Source organism: Vigna unguiculata, chromosome 7, assembly GCF_004118075.2.
Source record: "Vigna unguiculata cultivar IT97K-499-35 chromosome 7, ASM411807v1, whole genome shotgun sequence".
Classification (NCBI taxonomy): Eukaryota; Viridiplantae; Streptophyta; class Magnoliopsida; order Fabales; family Fabaceae; genus Vigna; species Vigna unguiculata.
The window spans coordinates 21,213,360-21,231,238 of NC_040285.1; the positions used below are offsets into that span (position 1 = coordinate 21,213,360).

Genomic DNA, 17,879 nt, shown 5'->3' on the forward strand with positions numbered 1-17,879 from the left:
TCAGATCTTTATTAATAATGTTAATCTACACTTACACATTTTAATGCCCATTATTATTCAACTATATTTTATTTTTATTTATTGTTATATTATATTTTTTAAAGAAATATTCAATAACTTTATCAATATATATATATATATATATATAGTTTTTTTTTTTAAAATAATTGATCCATCCGTAGGTATATATTATATTTGGAGTTTATGTGGTTGCAATACTTTTCTAAACTATGACATTGATTTTGTAAAATATATATTAAAAAGTACATTTAGATCATGAAAAGTACAAAATAATTGAAAAAGACTGAAAAGAAATTTTAATGATTTTCAAATATACAATCTATTGCCTTTTTATTAATTTTAACAATAAATTTTATTATCATTTATAACAAGATGACAAATATTAAATAGTATAACATCACTCATATCCATGTAACAACAGGATCTGCAAAATAATTTACACATAATTATATTCCTCTTTGTTTACATATTATTTAGTATTTTATTTTATAAAAATAAATTTTAATCAACATCATATTTAGTAAATATATTAAAATTTTATATAATAAATATATTATACTGATATGTTAAGCATAAAATTATATAATAAATATATTGCAATTTTCTTATAAAAGTAGAAAAACAAATATTTTCCTTTTAATCACAACAAAATTTAAATTTATATAACAAAATTAATTGAATGGGATGCACTTAAATGAGTATAATAATGTACATTTATGAACTTTATAAATCTTTACAAATTATTTTTAACTGTTTAGAGTCTTAATTATATAATAATAAATTTAAATAAAATATTTCAAATTACTAATAATATTTATATATGATTTTCAACTATTAAATTTATTTAAAATGTTACATTATTTATTATGAATAAATATTGAATTATTTATTATAATTAATATATAGTTAGTTCTATTATTTATTATGAATACATGTAAATCTTTTTAAGTTAAGGTACACAAGTGAAATTATTAACTATTGTTTCATTTATATTTAATTTTTTTATTTTTTACTTTTTTAACTTTTAGTTTGATTGATTTAACTATCACAAATAGTTATATAATAAAGTACATTTTATTAAAAAGATATATGCATAGCTTAAATACATTTCTGTAATAAAAATAATAAACTATCATTATTCAGTTTATAAAGTAAATATTTATATTAAATTTTAGTTATATTTGTATGAATTTAAATTTATAAAATAAGCATATGTTATTTTTTTGTTTAAATTCCATGCGTTAAGCACAAATAGTAGTAAAGAACAATAGATAGTATTTTGAATAAGAAAGAAAAAATAATAAAAGCAATTGAAAAGAATTAAAAAGAAATTTAAGTGCATTTATTTACATTTAAAACTAATAGACACGGCTATTTATAACTGTCACGAATAAAAAAGGTATCCCTGAAAGAGAGAGAAGCATTTGCAAGCAAAGGAAGAAGGTGTAGTAGTGAGCAGGTCAAATTCCGAAAACAGGGTTCACCAATTTTCATTCTCAGAGACACACAATTTTCCTTCAATCTTCAACTTCAACGCAAGATCTGACACCATAAAGAATGACCATGGATGTTAATCAGTTGCAAGCCAAGCTGTGCGAACACCAATCCGCCATGTTTCATCAGGTTCGTTTCCTATCTCTTCTCTCTCTTTCACTCTAATGATTTTGCTTTTTCATTGATACTGTTCATTCTTCTCTCAAATATATGGTCCCATCTTTGTTTCTTATACCACTGCCAAGTCATTTTCCGTCCACAAAACTTAACCCTCTTTTTTTTTTTAATAATAAGAAAAAGATTTAAATTGTAATTATGATTATTATTTTAATCACAAATCTGGTCAAAACCCTGATTATTACTGCCGTTTTCAATTTGTATCATTTGATTGGTGATTTTGAATTTGTTTTTGTTGGCGTGGAGAAGGGGTTTTTGGACGATCAATTTAGCCAGCTTCAGAAACTGCAGGATGAGAGTACTCCAGATTTTGTGCTTGAGGTTGTCACCATGTTCTTTGATGATTCTGAGAGTATCCTAAAAAATATGGCACGTTGTCTGTAAGTACTGTGTAATTGTATAATTTAGTAATTTAGTGATTTTGTTTATGTATATGAATATTGTGAATGATGATTGGGTTTGACTTGTTATGTAGGGAACAAGTTCCAGCTGATTTCAAACAAATAGATGCTTATGCCCATCAGTATAAGGGAAGCAGTGCCAGGTGTCATGCTATTTCTGATTTTTTTATGTATTAACTGTGAAAGTTTTTCTTTTCATGTGTGATAATGTTTAGTTTTTCAACAGTGTTGGTGCTGCCAGAGTTAAAAATGTTTGCGCTACTTTCAGGCCTTTCTGTGAGACTAAAAACCTGGACGGGTGAGTGTGTTCTTACATATTCCTCTTCAATATTTGACCGTGCATCTCACGCAGTCCTCCATAAGTCATATCTTATGTCATGTGAATTATCTCTTTGATTTGGGCATTTATTCCTATGTTCTTGGATTTATTCGGTGATCGAAATCAATAAAAAAACTTACATGTGATTTCTGAGATTTTGTTAAAAGTTTCAGAGATCTACTGATAGAAATCCTCTTAAATCGGTGTGACAGTGGCTTTTAAAATTCCTTAAAAAATTTAAAAAAATTTGAATGACCGAATTCTGTGATATTGATTGCAAGAGTAGAAAACATCTACCTGTTTTGATTTTAACTTTTCCTTGTTTGATGATTTTAAAAAATTTATAATAACACACTTAGTAAACTTTTAAAGACATACAAAAATGAACAGAGAATTATTGTCTAAATCTGTAAATAAAGAGAAAATGTTTGTAATAATGGGAAAATTTAATTGTGGTTTGTCTAAATTTGTAGTAATATAAAATGATTTTAAAATATAGATACAATAATATATAAATGCTTTTCAAGAAAGAAAAGGCATTAACCAATTTTTCTTTCATACCTAATCGCGACTTTAGTAAATTGTGATTCTTAAACATGATTTAGATCGGTTTAGTGTTAGAAATATTGATATAAATATTTTGAAAATAAAAGAGTAATGTATTATTTTAACTAATTTTTTTTAATACATTGTCATATTAAATTATTTAATTTAAGAATGGTAATAATATACTTTTTCTGAAATACTTGATCGAAAATTATTTGAAAGCCCTTGTATTTGTAAAGGTAAACGAAAACACTTTAGTCAGTGAACAAAATTTCGTGTACAGTGGTTTGATTCCTAGGTGTCATCTTAATCATTGAAGTCAAATTAAGCTGGACATATTGTCACTGAAGACTTGTTTTCTCCATCAAATCTTGTAGTCCGAAGAACAAATTTGCTGTTAGATAATTGTAGAAATTTAAAATTTTCTATTAAATTAATGAGACAGAAAGATTTGAGAATATTTTCATCTATAATCTTGTTCATACTCATATTTAAAATGATTGAGTCGTCAGTTTATGTTGGCATAATTATACTGCGTCATATAGAAGATGCAGCTACTCTTACAGCTCATAGATCTTTAACTGTCTCTGTTTTGATGAAGGAGGATAATCTATTACATGCTTCATATTTTCACTAGACCTTTTAATTTCTTAGTTCAATATTTATGTGACAATAATGTTTCGTAATAGTGAATGTGAGCTGTTTTTCATATCTGTACATAGAATTAATCTTTTTATAAAATTAATCTATGTGGGAAAATAGGTTGACGGCTGAAGACTTATAATGTATATATTGTTCGTTGAGTCTTAAAATCTTAAAATATAATTGATATGTGTTTTATTATAAAGAAAATGGTGTTGGTGTAGGTGTATGAGATGTCTGCAACAATTACAACAGGAATATTCTCTACTGAAAAACGGTCTTCAGTATTTATTCAGGGTAACTGCGATAATATTTCATTATAATTTTATCTGAAGATAGATAACCTGAATTTCGTGAATTTTTTAAGTTCTAATATATTTAATTAAGTTTTTTTATTGATTATTGTAGCTGCAGAAAGATATTAAAGCTGGTGGAGGTTCTTTCTCATAATGCAGAGATATATTGAAGTGAAGTCTTTCATGGAGTAATTGAGTTTTTTTTTTTTTTTTCATTTTCTGGACTATTAGTTCGCAATTACGTCGAAAGTTTGAACCATGGGACAGTGGTGATATGAATAACATTTCTTGCCTAGTTTGTCTCATATATACACTATAAGATTCTTTTCTAATCATGTTAGATAAATTTTAGTTGCCATGGTTAAAGTTTGGTATATTCATTGAATGTCAAAATTTTATTCATAAAAGTATAAAATTTTTAGAAGACTCTATATAATAAAATTTTAAAAAAAATATTTTTTATATTAATTTTTATGTATGTACAAAAATCCCTCAAATAAGTTTGCATGTTTAATTTTTATGTTATAATAAATGCAGCAGTAAACTTTGTTTATTTTAAATATATATATATATATATATATATATATATATATAAAAGATTTTCTATTTTATGTCCACATTTCAAAATATTAATTTTATCTTTTAAAATATAATTATTTATTACAATTTTGAAAATATATCGTTATTTTATAAGCTTTTAAAGAAAATTTGTCTATTTCTCCTTTCCTTTTTTTTATTTATTAATAATTATTTTTTCATTTTTCTGATATATTTCATTTTACTTTTAATAAATATAATTTTATTTTATATATTAACTTAAAAACATTACATTATCATCATCTACTAATATAATATCACTAATATAATATCACACATATTTAAAAAATACATACATACAGACGCAACAGCGCATGTGTTTATGCTAATATATATATATATATATATATATATATATATATATATATATATATATATATATATATATATATATAATAGAAATATTATCTTTTAATCACTATAAATTTAGAAAGAAAATTTTAAAATATAAAATTGGATATTTTACTTGTTAACTATTTTAATTTTATATATTATTTTATTCTGCTGTCATATAAACTAAAATCTTTAAAAGTTACTTTTATAATATATAAAATTGTCATTTAGTATATGAATATTTAACCTAAATTACTATATTCAAATATAATTTGATAATAATTTTAATTTAATTTTTTTACAATATATTGCATAAATATGAATTCTTTTTCCCATTCTATACATATTAAAAAATACATTTAATTAAATATAAAATATTTTACTACAACCTATTATATAATTAAAGTTATTCATATTTATAAAATTATATATAAAATAAAATATATGGATAAATAATATGAATATAAGATTTTTTTATTGAATTAAGAGAATGACTAATTTAAAATACTTTGATATTTATCTTCTAGTATTATTGTAGTATAATCTTTTATTTTTTATGAATTTAGAAAGAAAATTTTAAAATATTATTAAATTATATATTTTATTCATTTTTAATTATTTTAATTTTATATATTATTTTATTTCACTGTCATATAAAATTTAATCTATAATTTTATAGATATTTGGCTTAAATTCTTATATTTAAAATATTATTATTTAATTTATGGATATTTGACTTAAATTCTTATATTTAAAATATTATTTTATAGTAATTTTAATTTAATTTTTTTATAACTTTTTTCACAATATATTACACAGATAAAAACTATGTTCCTCATTGTACATATCAAAATATGTCTAATTAAATTTATAAATTATTTTAATGCAACTTATTATATAATTAAAGATATTTGTTCTTTATAAAACCATATATATATATATATATATATATATATATATATATATATTAATAGAAGGATCATTTGATTTTAAATGACATTGATATTTGTCTTTTATTACTGTTGTAGTTTTTAATATATATTAGTTATATTATATAATTTTTTAATATTATCTTAAAATGGATAAATTAATTTTATGAAACTAGAAAATTAAATTAAATTTATTATATATGTAAAAAAAATTATGCGCATTCAAATATCAAAATGATTTTGATAAGATCATTTCATGCAGCATTCCATTTAATAGGACAATACTACTAAATAAAAGTTTACATCACTGATTATCCAAAATTTGTACCAGCATATAAAAGGTTTTACATCAACCTACATAGAGGAACTAAAACTTAATCACATAACTACAACCACTTTCAAAACTCTCAAAAGATAAGAGCTAAACCTAGCTTCCACGATCCTATATGTATATATAGTTGCATCAACATCTTCCTCCTAAGATAAACCCACACATATTTCCTCACCTACTCACACCAGTAAAGGTGATTATTGTAAAAGAAGAACAACAAACACAAGAGAGAGTAAAATAGTTTATAAAAGAAATTAGCATATAACAATTAAATTGATTTCATCACAAAGTATTGTATTTCAAACATTCATAGAAAAATCAAACATACAATTTAAGACTCTCTAGACTTAAGTATTCAGATCTCGGCACTGATGTATGATTCTTAGTGGCTTTTGCGCTTATGGTAATAAAAAGAATACTACTCAACTTGACCTGCTCTACCTAAGTTGATACACACAAGGTTAGTCCCTTTAATGATAAGACCTTCTGCCTCTCTCACCACATAACTCATTCTACTTTACATGAGTTTTGAATAAGTATTAGAGTATTAGGATAAACCTTTAATACTCATTGTTGCATCAATGCATACACTAAAGGAATGCCACCATAGAATCTCCCTACAAGGTTATTGGAATTACATCAAACTCATACTTTCATCCACAAACATGATTTCACATCAAATTCAAAATACCAAAAATCACCCATATTTGTATTTATCCATACTAAGTATTATTATGTTCGTGATTAATTACAATCATCATATATTATATATTTTGATACATGCTCATATCCATTAACAAACCCATCATCGTCATCACAGTTTCATACATCATTATACACATGCATATTCATCAATTAATCCATCAACAATTCCATAGACAATCATATACCTTCTTTTACTCCAAGTCGAACCAAAACCATGAATAAGAAGTGTTTTTCTCAAAAGGAAAACCTAAAATAGGACAAACATAAGAGAGTAACATTTCTAACTACATACCTCTAATCAAAGATCCCATTAGTCAAAGCAACAATTCATGTGTCTAAGACTTGTTGTCAAAATTTCAGCTTGATCAAACAGTTAACGAAGTGGGATCCCATTTTTTTCCAATATGACGCAAACCAGAAAAATAGGGTGGCGCCGACACTGGAAAAGTGGTGCTTAACACTACAACCCCTTATTTGAGCATGCCCGAAAGTTAAAAAATGGCGCCTAGCGCCCCCAAGTCAGTGGTCATTGTCTAAGTGGCTCCCAATGGACTACAACGGCTTCCGGTGATATACCAACAGTGAAATCTTCCTCTCTAAGTTCTAATTGAGTAATTTGACACTTCTTGAGTTAATCCTCATTTAACATTCCTAACTCAAATAGTGTCAAATTATCGCAATTCGAAGATCTCACATATCCCCACAAATAGTCAAAACTAAAGTTTCCATGCTTCTCAAAATTCAAAATTTAACCAAAACATGTTAACCATTTACCTAAGTCAGTATTACCAAATTCACCAAACTAAATTCTCATACCAAATCTAACAGGACACATCAAGAAATATATACATTCAAATTTCAACTACTCACAATTAACAATCATGTCAATTGATCAAACAATCAAGAATTCATAGTCATAGAAAATCAATCAATCAATTTGATCATGCAATCACAGTTTTACCATCACAAATCAACAATCAAAATAATGAAATATTTATAATACATTTGAATTTAAGTCAATTTTCATTAGCTTTGCAAATTGAATTATGGTATAATTACTGATTTGGTCCCCTAATTTTTGGTTTAGTTTAATTTGGCCCCCATATTTTTGGTTGGTTCAATTTAGTACCCCAATTATTTAAAAGGGTTCAATTTGGTCATCTCCTTTAAGTTAGAGTTAACATTGTGTCAGTACAGGACACGTGTCAAGCTGTGGAATTTTTTAATTTTTTTTTCTAAAAAATTATAATCTGCCACGTGTCAGGTTATTGTCGTGCCACATGACAGTTTACAATCATGACACATGACAGTGATAAAACTTGTTTTCAATTTAGTCCTCTATTTTAAATTTTTGGTTCAAATTAGTACCTATATTTTTTAAAACGATCCAATTTTGTCCTTTCCAATTTGAGACTAAATTAGTAAATAAACTTAATTACAACTTATATATACAAACATTTACAGGTTGCTTTGGTCCAGATATCATCATAGATAACATAATGTATTTTCTCTTCATAACCAACCAATAAGGCAAGTTATAAATGATCAACAAAACCGACCATGAACTATGCTTGCTACTTAAATTACCATAAGGATTCATTCCATCAGTTGCAAGACCAAGCCTCAAATTTCTTGGATCACTCCCAAACTGTGGGTAGAGGGTATCAATTTTCTTCCATTGGGGTGAATCAGCTACATGGTGTAACAATCCCTCACTTTTTCTTCCATTTGCATGCTACATAACGTTTTTAGCATCATCAACATTAGCAAATAAACACTTAAATCGAGGTATGATTGGAAGATACCATAACACTTTTGCATGAGGACCCTTCTTCATGTTATCTTCATCGTCATCATCATCCTTAACTTTGTATTGTGATAAGGTTGGAAGATGTACAACTTCGCCATGCCAGATCCACGTTGTATAACTCTTTAGGATACCATCACATAAAAGATGTTCTCGTATCAACTTAACTTCTTGTCGTCTCCCGTTCAAACAATTAACACAGGGATAAAAATATTTTTCAATCAAGGCAGTCCCGTGTCATTCAGCAAATTTTAGAAACTCTTCAACACCATTCTCATAGACATCACTAATTCGAATTGCATTCATCCAACTTCGATCCATTACTACACGACATGAGAAGTTGGTTTAAATAAATATCATTGATGTGATAAAGACTTAACTACTTCTGCAAATAGGTGCTCTCATTAGTGACTCTAATTACGATATACTTTTATTATATTTAGTGACTCAACCGGTACTCTTAACTACTTTTGCAAATAGATAAATGAATGAACTTGATAAAAGATCAAGTTCATAAAACTAGCCACAAGCAAAAAATCCACTCTTATGCTTTGAATTTCAATGTAAATTGTTTTAAGGAACTGACCAGTTTTATGTGCACTAAAATTCGAAGAACCAATTTAATGCATTGAACAAGATTCAAATCCTAAAAAGGCAGCCAACAGTTTCAATGTAATGAATGAAGTTTGGAGGAACTGACTTTTATCGATGCAAGTGATGGTAATATTCTAATGGAGGTAAGAGCGGCAGCGAAAAACGAAACAAACAAAGCGACGGTGGCAATAGCTCAAGCAACTTCAAAATGGAGGTAGAACGTCAAGCAGCGTCGGCAGGAGCTAAAGCAACTTCAATGGAGGTGCAATGACATCGACGACATCAAGGTGCGACAGCTTCCACGCGAGACAAGGATTTTTGTCCACAACGACGGGTCATGGTGCGGCAAACGATGGTTCGTGGTGCGACGAACAATGGTTCGTGGTGTGGTGACAACGATGGTCCGTGGTGCGGCGACATCGGAGGCTCATGGTGCGGCAACAGCGGTGGTTCGTGGCATGGAGGTGGTGGCAATTCGTGGCGCGGAGGTGGTAGTTCGTGGTGTGGAGGCTAGTATAGCAAAATGGAGAGGGTTTCGTGGTGCAACAAACGAAGAACAAAGCAAATGTGTGTGAGGCACGATGATGCACAATGGAGAAAAATGGAGAAGATGAACAGTGGAAGCGGATGCACAGTGAGGCACGAGAGAGAAGAAAGGATTTCGCAGGTTTATGCAGAAAATATTATATTGGTTATAATGCTAACCGATCTAATATTAAAAAGCGTCTGTATTTTTAATTTAAAAAAGACGGTAAGATCGGTTCCCCACTAAACCGATTTAATGTATACATGTTAGATCGGTTTCTCCATACAACCGATCTAATGTAAATGAAGTTATTTTCAAAATTGTCATCGCGTGAATCGTTAGATCGGTTCCTGCACAACCGATCTAATATGCCTGATCTAATATCCCATTTTTGCACTAGTGATATATTAAAATTATGCCGACAACTACAAAGTAGGGACCTATTTGAGGAGAAAGAAGCTCCACATAGTTGAAAACAACACTCTCTCCATGGTTTATATATGCATTAGTAGCAAACATTCTTTACTCCATTAGATTTCATACCCCCATGGATTGCTAGAGCTGCATTGGTTGCCTCTTCTCTCAGTGTCGTTTGGTCATCCCTCGTGTTAAAGAATTACAAGACACCTTTGTAGCAAAACAACATAGAGATAAATGGTGTAAAGTAGTTTAGACTTATACAAGATAAAAAGGGAGATGGTGATGGTTTGAAGATGGTGATGAATCGGAGGGGTGATGGTGTTCGCCACTGCAAACAACTCTCAAAACAAATCCATTAACTAAATCATGTTCATAATTTTCAGGATTACTTAATGATATGCATATGTGCTTTGTGGATTGGCCAATATGGTATGTGGTACCAGATCTTAGAGATTATTTTGGATTGCTTAATCTGATATGTACTGATGAATTTTGAATTTTGAATTGGTTAATTCGGAAGACAATCCTGAATCCGATATTGTCACCGATGACGACTTTATCTAATGGCGGTGGCGAGGAGGTGCGGTAGCCACTACCCTAGTGCGACAACGGAGGGATTTACGTTTAAAGAAAGAAGACAAAGATCGCAAGCAATCTAGCTGAAGAGAAACTGTCGGCGGCGATGGTGCTGGTGGCACCCAATGATGGTGACGAAAGTGACGTTGGTGATGATGCTCTGGTTACGTAGCTGGAGCAGCAATGGTTGGTAGTGACTACTTCTCTCTGGGTTTTAGCATGGAAGAATACATGGAGGTTGATGGTTGAAGGACGAAGTCAGTGATACCTTTGGTGGTGGTTGGTATCGATGGCGACAATGCCTCTAGCGGCCATGGAAAGGTGAAGCGGCCATGGAAAGGTCCTTGCATAGGGGGAAAATCCTTGACGTTGACGCCGATGAGAGGTAGCGATCTGAGGTAGTTTTAACACTATGCATTCATGTTCCGGATTTGAGAATATGTTCCAGATTTGAGCACATTTCAGATTGTCTAGTTTGGACCTCAGATATAATTACCGAATTCGTGAGATTTGAGCTATTGATATAGACCCGCAAATATCTCTTCTAATATTTAAAATCAATTTTTTTTATCACGTCTGATTTTATGTTTTGATTTTTCTATAATTTGATTCTCATAATATAATAATATTAGGTTAAATTCTTATCTTTTAAAGTATTTTGTAATCATCTATGGCTTTATTATGAGATTATTAGATTTATGATACTCTCTATATGAAAACATCAAGCTAAGAAAAAAAGATTTTTTTAGATACCTCTCTTAACCCAAATATAGTTGCTCTTTTAGATAACATTCGGATACTAAAATCTCACTCATAATTTACACAAACCACACCTCCTTTTTCAATGTATAGCTGCGTCAAAACTAGGGATGTCAACAAAATCCGTATATGCGGGTATTCGCGGATAAAACCTGCAACGGGTAAGAAATGGATATTGTAAATGGATACCCACGGGTAACGGATACGGGTATTTTTAATATTTGCATGTTAACGGGGCGGGTACGGGTACCATAATATCTGTACCTGTGAATACTCGTACCCGCTATACTCTAATTTATATTAAAAAAATTAAAAAAAATATATGATTAAAATATTAACATATTTGTTTTGAATGAGTTATTTTTTTATTAATTAGTTTCAAAAAATTTCATTTCTTTGTAAACTGTCATTCAACATTATTTAAATAAGTTATTTAGATTTTGTTTAAAATTTATAAATGTTATGTATTGTATTTTACTTGAATTTACGATTAAAAATGTTGATAAATATTTATTTTTATTTTTTTGTAAATACCTACGGGTACCGGTGGATATTAAAAAATTATGTGGTTACTCACATAACGGATACCCGACGGATATGGGTACGAGTACGGGACGGATATTTATCCAGCGGATAGGGTACGGGGGAGCTACTACCCCTACCCGTCCCGTTGAGATCCCTAGTCAGAACCTTAGATATAGGGATGTCAAAAAAATCCGTATCCGCGGATAAAACCCGCAACAGGTAGAAAACGGATATTAAAAATGGATATCCGCTACCCGCATGTTAATGGGGCAGGTACGGGTATCATAGTATTTGTACCCGTGGATACCCATATATGCTAAACTTACACCCCTTGACATTATTCTCTTTCCTTTCTTTGAAATTGGACATATACATCAAACCTTATATAGATAATGACGTTTATGGTATGCTTGTTGTCAAATGATGGAATCAAAATAAGAATACTTGACACGTGACAATTGAGGTTTATTATTTGTTTATTTGTCAGGAATCAATTGAAGAAAGTGAGTTTGTTGATCAAAGCACTAATTAAAAAATTTCTATTGTGTTGAACGTCATTTTATATTTACTTTTACAATTATTTGGGCTTGTATAAACTTGAGTTTATTTGAACTTTATTTAAAATTTATAACAGTGATATATTTTATTTGAATTTATGATTAAATATTTGTTTTTTAAATAATTTTGCAAATATCCACGGGTACCCGTGGATATCCACGGATATGAAAAAAATAGGCGGATACCTGCATAACGGATACCTGACAGATATGGGTATTGGTACGGGGCGAATATTTATCCAGCGGGTAGGGTACGAGGGAGCTACTACTCGTACCCTACCCGCCCCGTTGACATCCCTACTTAGATCGTTTCTACTTTCTCTGTTGAAGACTCTTCTAGTCGCGACGTTCCTTACCAGTTTCATCATGGGTATTTTGAAACCTCACTTATGCCTTGTTTTGTTTTTGAGATTTGATCAATGAGATTTAAATAGATTTTGTGTTGTTTGTGGCTGAGTTAAATGTTTGTTTTTATTTATTTACTAGATTATGCTTCTTGTCCACGTGGTTGGAAGGGTAATGTTGACTTATGTTCATTGTGATTGCACTTTGGGAGTCATGATATGTGATTTGTTAAAGGAGTTATTGTGTTTGGTTTGAATGATTAAATATTGAGGTATTGAGGTTTAATTGTGATTAGTGATGGTATATTAATGTTTAATTGTCATTGTGGTTAGTTTTTTTTTTTTTGTAGTTTAGTCCTTTGGGTGTGGTTTTGATTGGGGTTCAATTTATTTACTTTTTATATTGGACAATGATATTTTGACAATTAAATTTTAATAACTTTATCTTACAACTTGAGGTGACATCTTCTAATTGGTTTTGGAATATAGAGAAACGTTAAAATGGAAAAATGGGAAACCACTTAAAAGATGTTATCTTAGGTTGTAAGAGAAAGTTGTCAAAATTTAGTTGTCAAAAAATTATTTTCCTTTTATATTATGTCATGTTTGATTTTATAAGTTTCAATTTGGAGCTTCATTGTATATGCTTGTAGTTTATCATACGTCAAAATCAAATTAGAAATAAGCATGATACGGTGGGCCCCCATTATGTGGTTATAAGTTATAATGTATATATGTATATTTAACCTTTTTGTTCATAGTCTCTCGCGATTTTGGTTGCGATGGATGGCGACTTCAGTGGTGAACTTGGAGAGTCAGGTCATTTAATTAAATGTATAAAATTTATGTAGTTGTTTCAAAAGTTTTCTTTCCCTTTTTTGTTCTTTTGTATGCTTTTTTTATTTTTTATTTATTTTTATTTATTTATTGTCCATTTTTTATGATTGAAATATTTGTTTATATTACTTATTTGTATGCCTGAATATTGAATCCTATGGTAGACGACATTGTTATATATATACCTACCTGGATTTTACTTATTGTTTGCAGGTGGAGGTTTGGGTATGCATTTCATTCTCCATTCACACACATACATTATGCATATCATAAGTGGGACCTTATACCTTAGTCCGAGTGTAACTTAGAATTAGAGGGGCCACTTGAGACATACTTCGTGTTTGGCTATCGTGAGAACCCCAACCAAAGTCTGTTCTCTTCATTAGTATTTCCACACCTATTTCCACCTATTTTTCTTGTGAATAATATCATTTTACTTTGTACACTATGTTATGTCTCCATATCTTCATCCATTATAAAACATTCATCATTTGTTGGCTTGGTAGCTTAGGTGTAATCATAGGGTTATTCGGTCAATATAATAAAAGATGGAAATTAATATGGGATCTGAGAGTATACAACAATTTGATCCTTCCATATTAAGGAAAAAACCATGTTTAATGATTCAATGAGGGAATCTAGTAGGTTTGGTAAATTTGGGAAGGAAAGTGAAGACTATTAGAGGGAAGCTTTCAGGAAGATTTATGGAAATTTGTTGAACTTGATGGAGGTGAATGTACAATTTTCTACCATCACAGCATTATGACTCCCCACTCAGATGCTTTACATTTCAAGACTTCCAGTTGGACCCAACTATAGAGGAGTTTGAATAGATCTTGGACCTACCACTAGAGGGCACGACCCATTACCAACACTTGGAGCGCCATGTGTCTGTTTCCAGTATTGCGAACATTATGAAGTTGTATCTTAAAGAGTTGGAAAATAGGTTGGTGACTAGAAACCAGGTGCAGGGGCTTACACAAGGGTATTTTGAGCAATATCTACATCATCTGGCTAGTAAGGAAGAGTGGGAGACCTTTATGGATGTACTAGCCCTTACTTTGTATGTACTTTGCAATCACAGTAGGCATAAGTCAACATTACCCTTCCAACCACGTGGACAAGAAGATAAATAAAAAAAACATTCAACTCAGCCACAAAACAACACAAAATCTATTTAAATCACATCGATTTAATCTCAAAAACAAAACAAAGCATAAGTGAGGCTTCAAAATACTCGAAACGGAACTGACAAGGATTGTCGCGTCTCCAAGAGTCTTTAAGAGAGAAGGTAGCAACGATCTAAGGTTTCGATGTTGCGATGCAATGAAAAAGGAGGCGTGGTTTGTGTGAATGGTGAGTGGGTTTCAATATGCGAGGGTTACTGAAAAAGAAAAAAAGCAAATGTATTTAGGTTAAGAGAGAGGTCTATAAAAAAAACTTTTTCTTTCCTTAGCTTGATGTGTTTATATAGAGAATACCATAAATATAAAGTAATCTCACAATAAAGTCAGCCCTTATTATAAAAAACTCTAAAAGGAAAGGATTGGTCGTGATATTATCACATTATGGGAATCAAATTGCAGTAGAATCAGAACATCAAATAAAAATTGATTCTAAATATTAGAACATATATTTCTCCTAATTATTAGAATCATATCACTACTTTCTTTATGTGGAATTGAGGTATCACAAACTCATAGCACAAAATCAAACGTGGTCAGAAAAATTGATTATAATTATTATAAGAGATATATCGTTCCTAATTATTAGGATCATATCACTACTTTCTTTATCTAGAATAAAGGTGTTAGAGCAAAGAGTGGAGTGAGAATATAAAACATTGAACTACTATTAATTGCAAAAAAAAAAAAATGGTGGTGTGGGTAGATAAAATATATTGGGTTGCAAAAATAAGAATCAAAGTGTACAAGAAAAATACAAAATGAGAGATTGAAAATGTTGAAGAAGAATTGGGTCGAATTAAACCAAAACTTATTTATTTATTAGGTTAAATCATTTCAGAGGTTCCCATTTTTGTAGCGAAATTGTAAGTAGGTCTGCTCATTTTTATTTGACTCAATGAAGTCCCTATTTTGGAAAATTCGTTACAATCAGGTTTTTTCCATTAGTAGTACACTGATGGTGTTAACTATGTGTCACGTGTCAGCACTGATGGTGTTAACTATGTGTCACGTGTCAGCACGTGGTTTTTTTTAATTTTTTTATAATTTTTTTTAAAAATTATCACGTGTCAATCTGACATTGTGTCACGTGGCAGAAACAGTGTGATGTGACAGTATTATTATTATTATTATTATATTTATTTTTTAAAAGAAATTTAAAATTTTCGAAGCAACTTTTATTTGATTATTTTTGTTAACTCTATTTTATTTTTACTATTACTTATTTGTTATTATTATTATTATTTGTTATATATTTTATTTTATATAATTTTTTGAAAGATTTTTATTAAGTAAGACGAAATTGAATGTTGACAATAATGAAAAAGAAAAGATATAGAGAGAAAATAATTAGGGTTTTTAATTTGTATGAGGGCACAAGGGGTATTATAAATGTTAGGGGTGCAGGTAGAAAAGGAGTGCTAGAAGAAATTGCCACAATCATGTTGGCCCTCCTAGAACAAGATCAAACAGGCCAAGTTAATGGCTTGTTTGTATAGCTGCATAGAATAGCCCAAGAAGAACAAAACTGCACATTGGGTTGCTGACGGTTACAGACTGGTCCAAGGAGGATGACACGATTGCGGCTGCATAGTATAGCCCATGAAAGTTAGAGAGGTGCGGGAAGAAGCACCCCATTTGCTGCGGTGACCTGGCCCAACAATAACGCTGCTGATCGGTCCAAAGAAAAGTCATAACAGAGAATTGGGCCATGAAAGCCCAAACAGATTACAAATACAAGTCCAATTAAAATTACTATTTACAAATTAAAAAATATCATACCTATACACATTTTTACTATTGTTTATTTTTTTACAAAACCAACAACAAGATTGAATCTTACCACTGGCCATGCTGCAGCCTCTCACATGAGTTTCCATTATACCCTCTCTCTTAAAAATATCTATCGTCAAATTGGAAAAATACATCAAGATCACAACTTTGGAGGTATACTTTCCGGAATCAAAGATTCATATACAATATCCATTAAACAAAATTTAAATAAATATTGACAAATTTTAAGTTGTCATGTTTACTCTTTAGTTGATAAATGCAGCAAATTCGTTTATTTTAAATAATATATATATATATATATATATATATATATAAAGATATCCTCTTGTTCACATTTCATTTTTTTAGTTTTAAACTTTAATTATTATTTTAAAAATGAGTTATTTTATAAATAGTTTATCTTTAACCGTTATTCTAAAAATCTCTTTCGTGTTTAACTATTATTTTAAAAACTTCTTTTGGGTACATATTTTATTTTTTGAATTTTACATTTAACAATTATTTTAAAAATTAATTATATATTCTTTATTGATTCAATTTCTTTGAAAATAAAAAAATGCTAACACACAAGCGTTATCATGCCTTGCTAGTACATATATAAACGAATTTTGAGATTTGTATATAAATATAAATTAAATGTCTACACTCGATATATGTGATGAGAGTAATAGAGGATCCTATTCTTGGGACATATTTGGCCCTATACATATAGGATTGAACTTGTGTATGGTTGAGTGATAATCCCTTGATGCTAGACTCTGCAGAGTGTAGGAACCATCATAGGTGCATACTTCCGGTGAATTTTATATATATGACATGTGTCTGGATAATTGAGTTTAATGTCAACTGCTTGTGTGAAATTAGACATTGATGTGATTTATATTGTGTTTGTATGTTTTTTGCATGAGTTAATATAAGTATATGAATATTTCCTTAATACACTAGCTTATCATGTGTTCTGGTTGTAGTGTTGGCTTTGTTTGATCATCAAATGATGTGAATAGAAGAGGAAGCAGATGAAGATACCTCTTTAATAGATAGCAATGAGCCTATCGAGTAGCGAGGAGTCCTTATATATAGCTAGTTCTCTTTTTTGTAAACTCTGAGTTGTTTTGATTCAGTTTCTATATATTATATTTTATAGTTATTTCTTTTGGATAATTGT

General features: G+C 29.7%; 1 protein-coding gene across 2 annotated transcripts; it reads left to right on the plus strand.

Annotated features, from left to right (window-relative positions):
- The first annotated feature begins 1,398 nt into the window (after window positions 1-1,398).
- On the plus strand, window positions 1,399-4,262 carry LOC114190595 (histidine-containing phosphotransfer protein 1-like). 2 transcript variants are annotated; one of them, XM_028079544.1, is made up of 6 exons: window positions 1,399-1,644; window positions 1,942-2,072; window positions 2,168-2,236; window positions 2,320-2,391; window positions 3,825-3,897; window positions 4,009-4,228. In XM_028079544.1, exons 1-6 carry the CDS (start codon window positions 1,579-1,581, stop codon window positions 4,048-4,050), a joined length of 453 nt encoding a protein of 150 aa, XP_027935345.1. In that variant the 5' UTR covers window positions 1,399-1,578; the 3' UTR covers window positions 4,051-4,228. The 2 variants fall into 2 exon arrangements, with proteins under 2 accessions (XP_027935345.1, XP_027935346.1); XM_028079545.1 differs by having other exon boundaries at window positions 1,405-1,644; window positions 4,015-4,262.
- The last annotated feature ends 13,617 nt before the right edge of the window (window positions 4,263-17,879 follow it).

What these genes read in the sequence shown, in the direction of transcription:
- LOC114190595 (XM_028079544.1), top strand. Translation starts at nt 1,579, where the DNA reads ATGACCATGGATGTTAATCAGTTGCAAGCCAAGCTGTGCGAACACCAA. An exon ending in AATCCGCCATGTTTCATCAG is followed by an intron (nt 1,645 to 1,941) that starts GTTCGTTTCCTA and finishes GGCGTGGAGAAG; the next exon opens with GGGTTTTTGGACGATCAATT. An exon ending in AAAAATATGGCACGTTGTCT is followed by an intron (nt 2,073 to 2,167) that starts GTAAGTACTGTG and finishes CTTGTTATGTAG; the next exon opens with GGAACAAGTTCCAGCTGATT.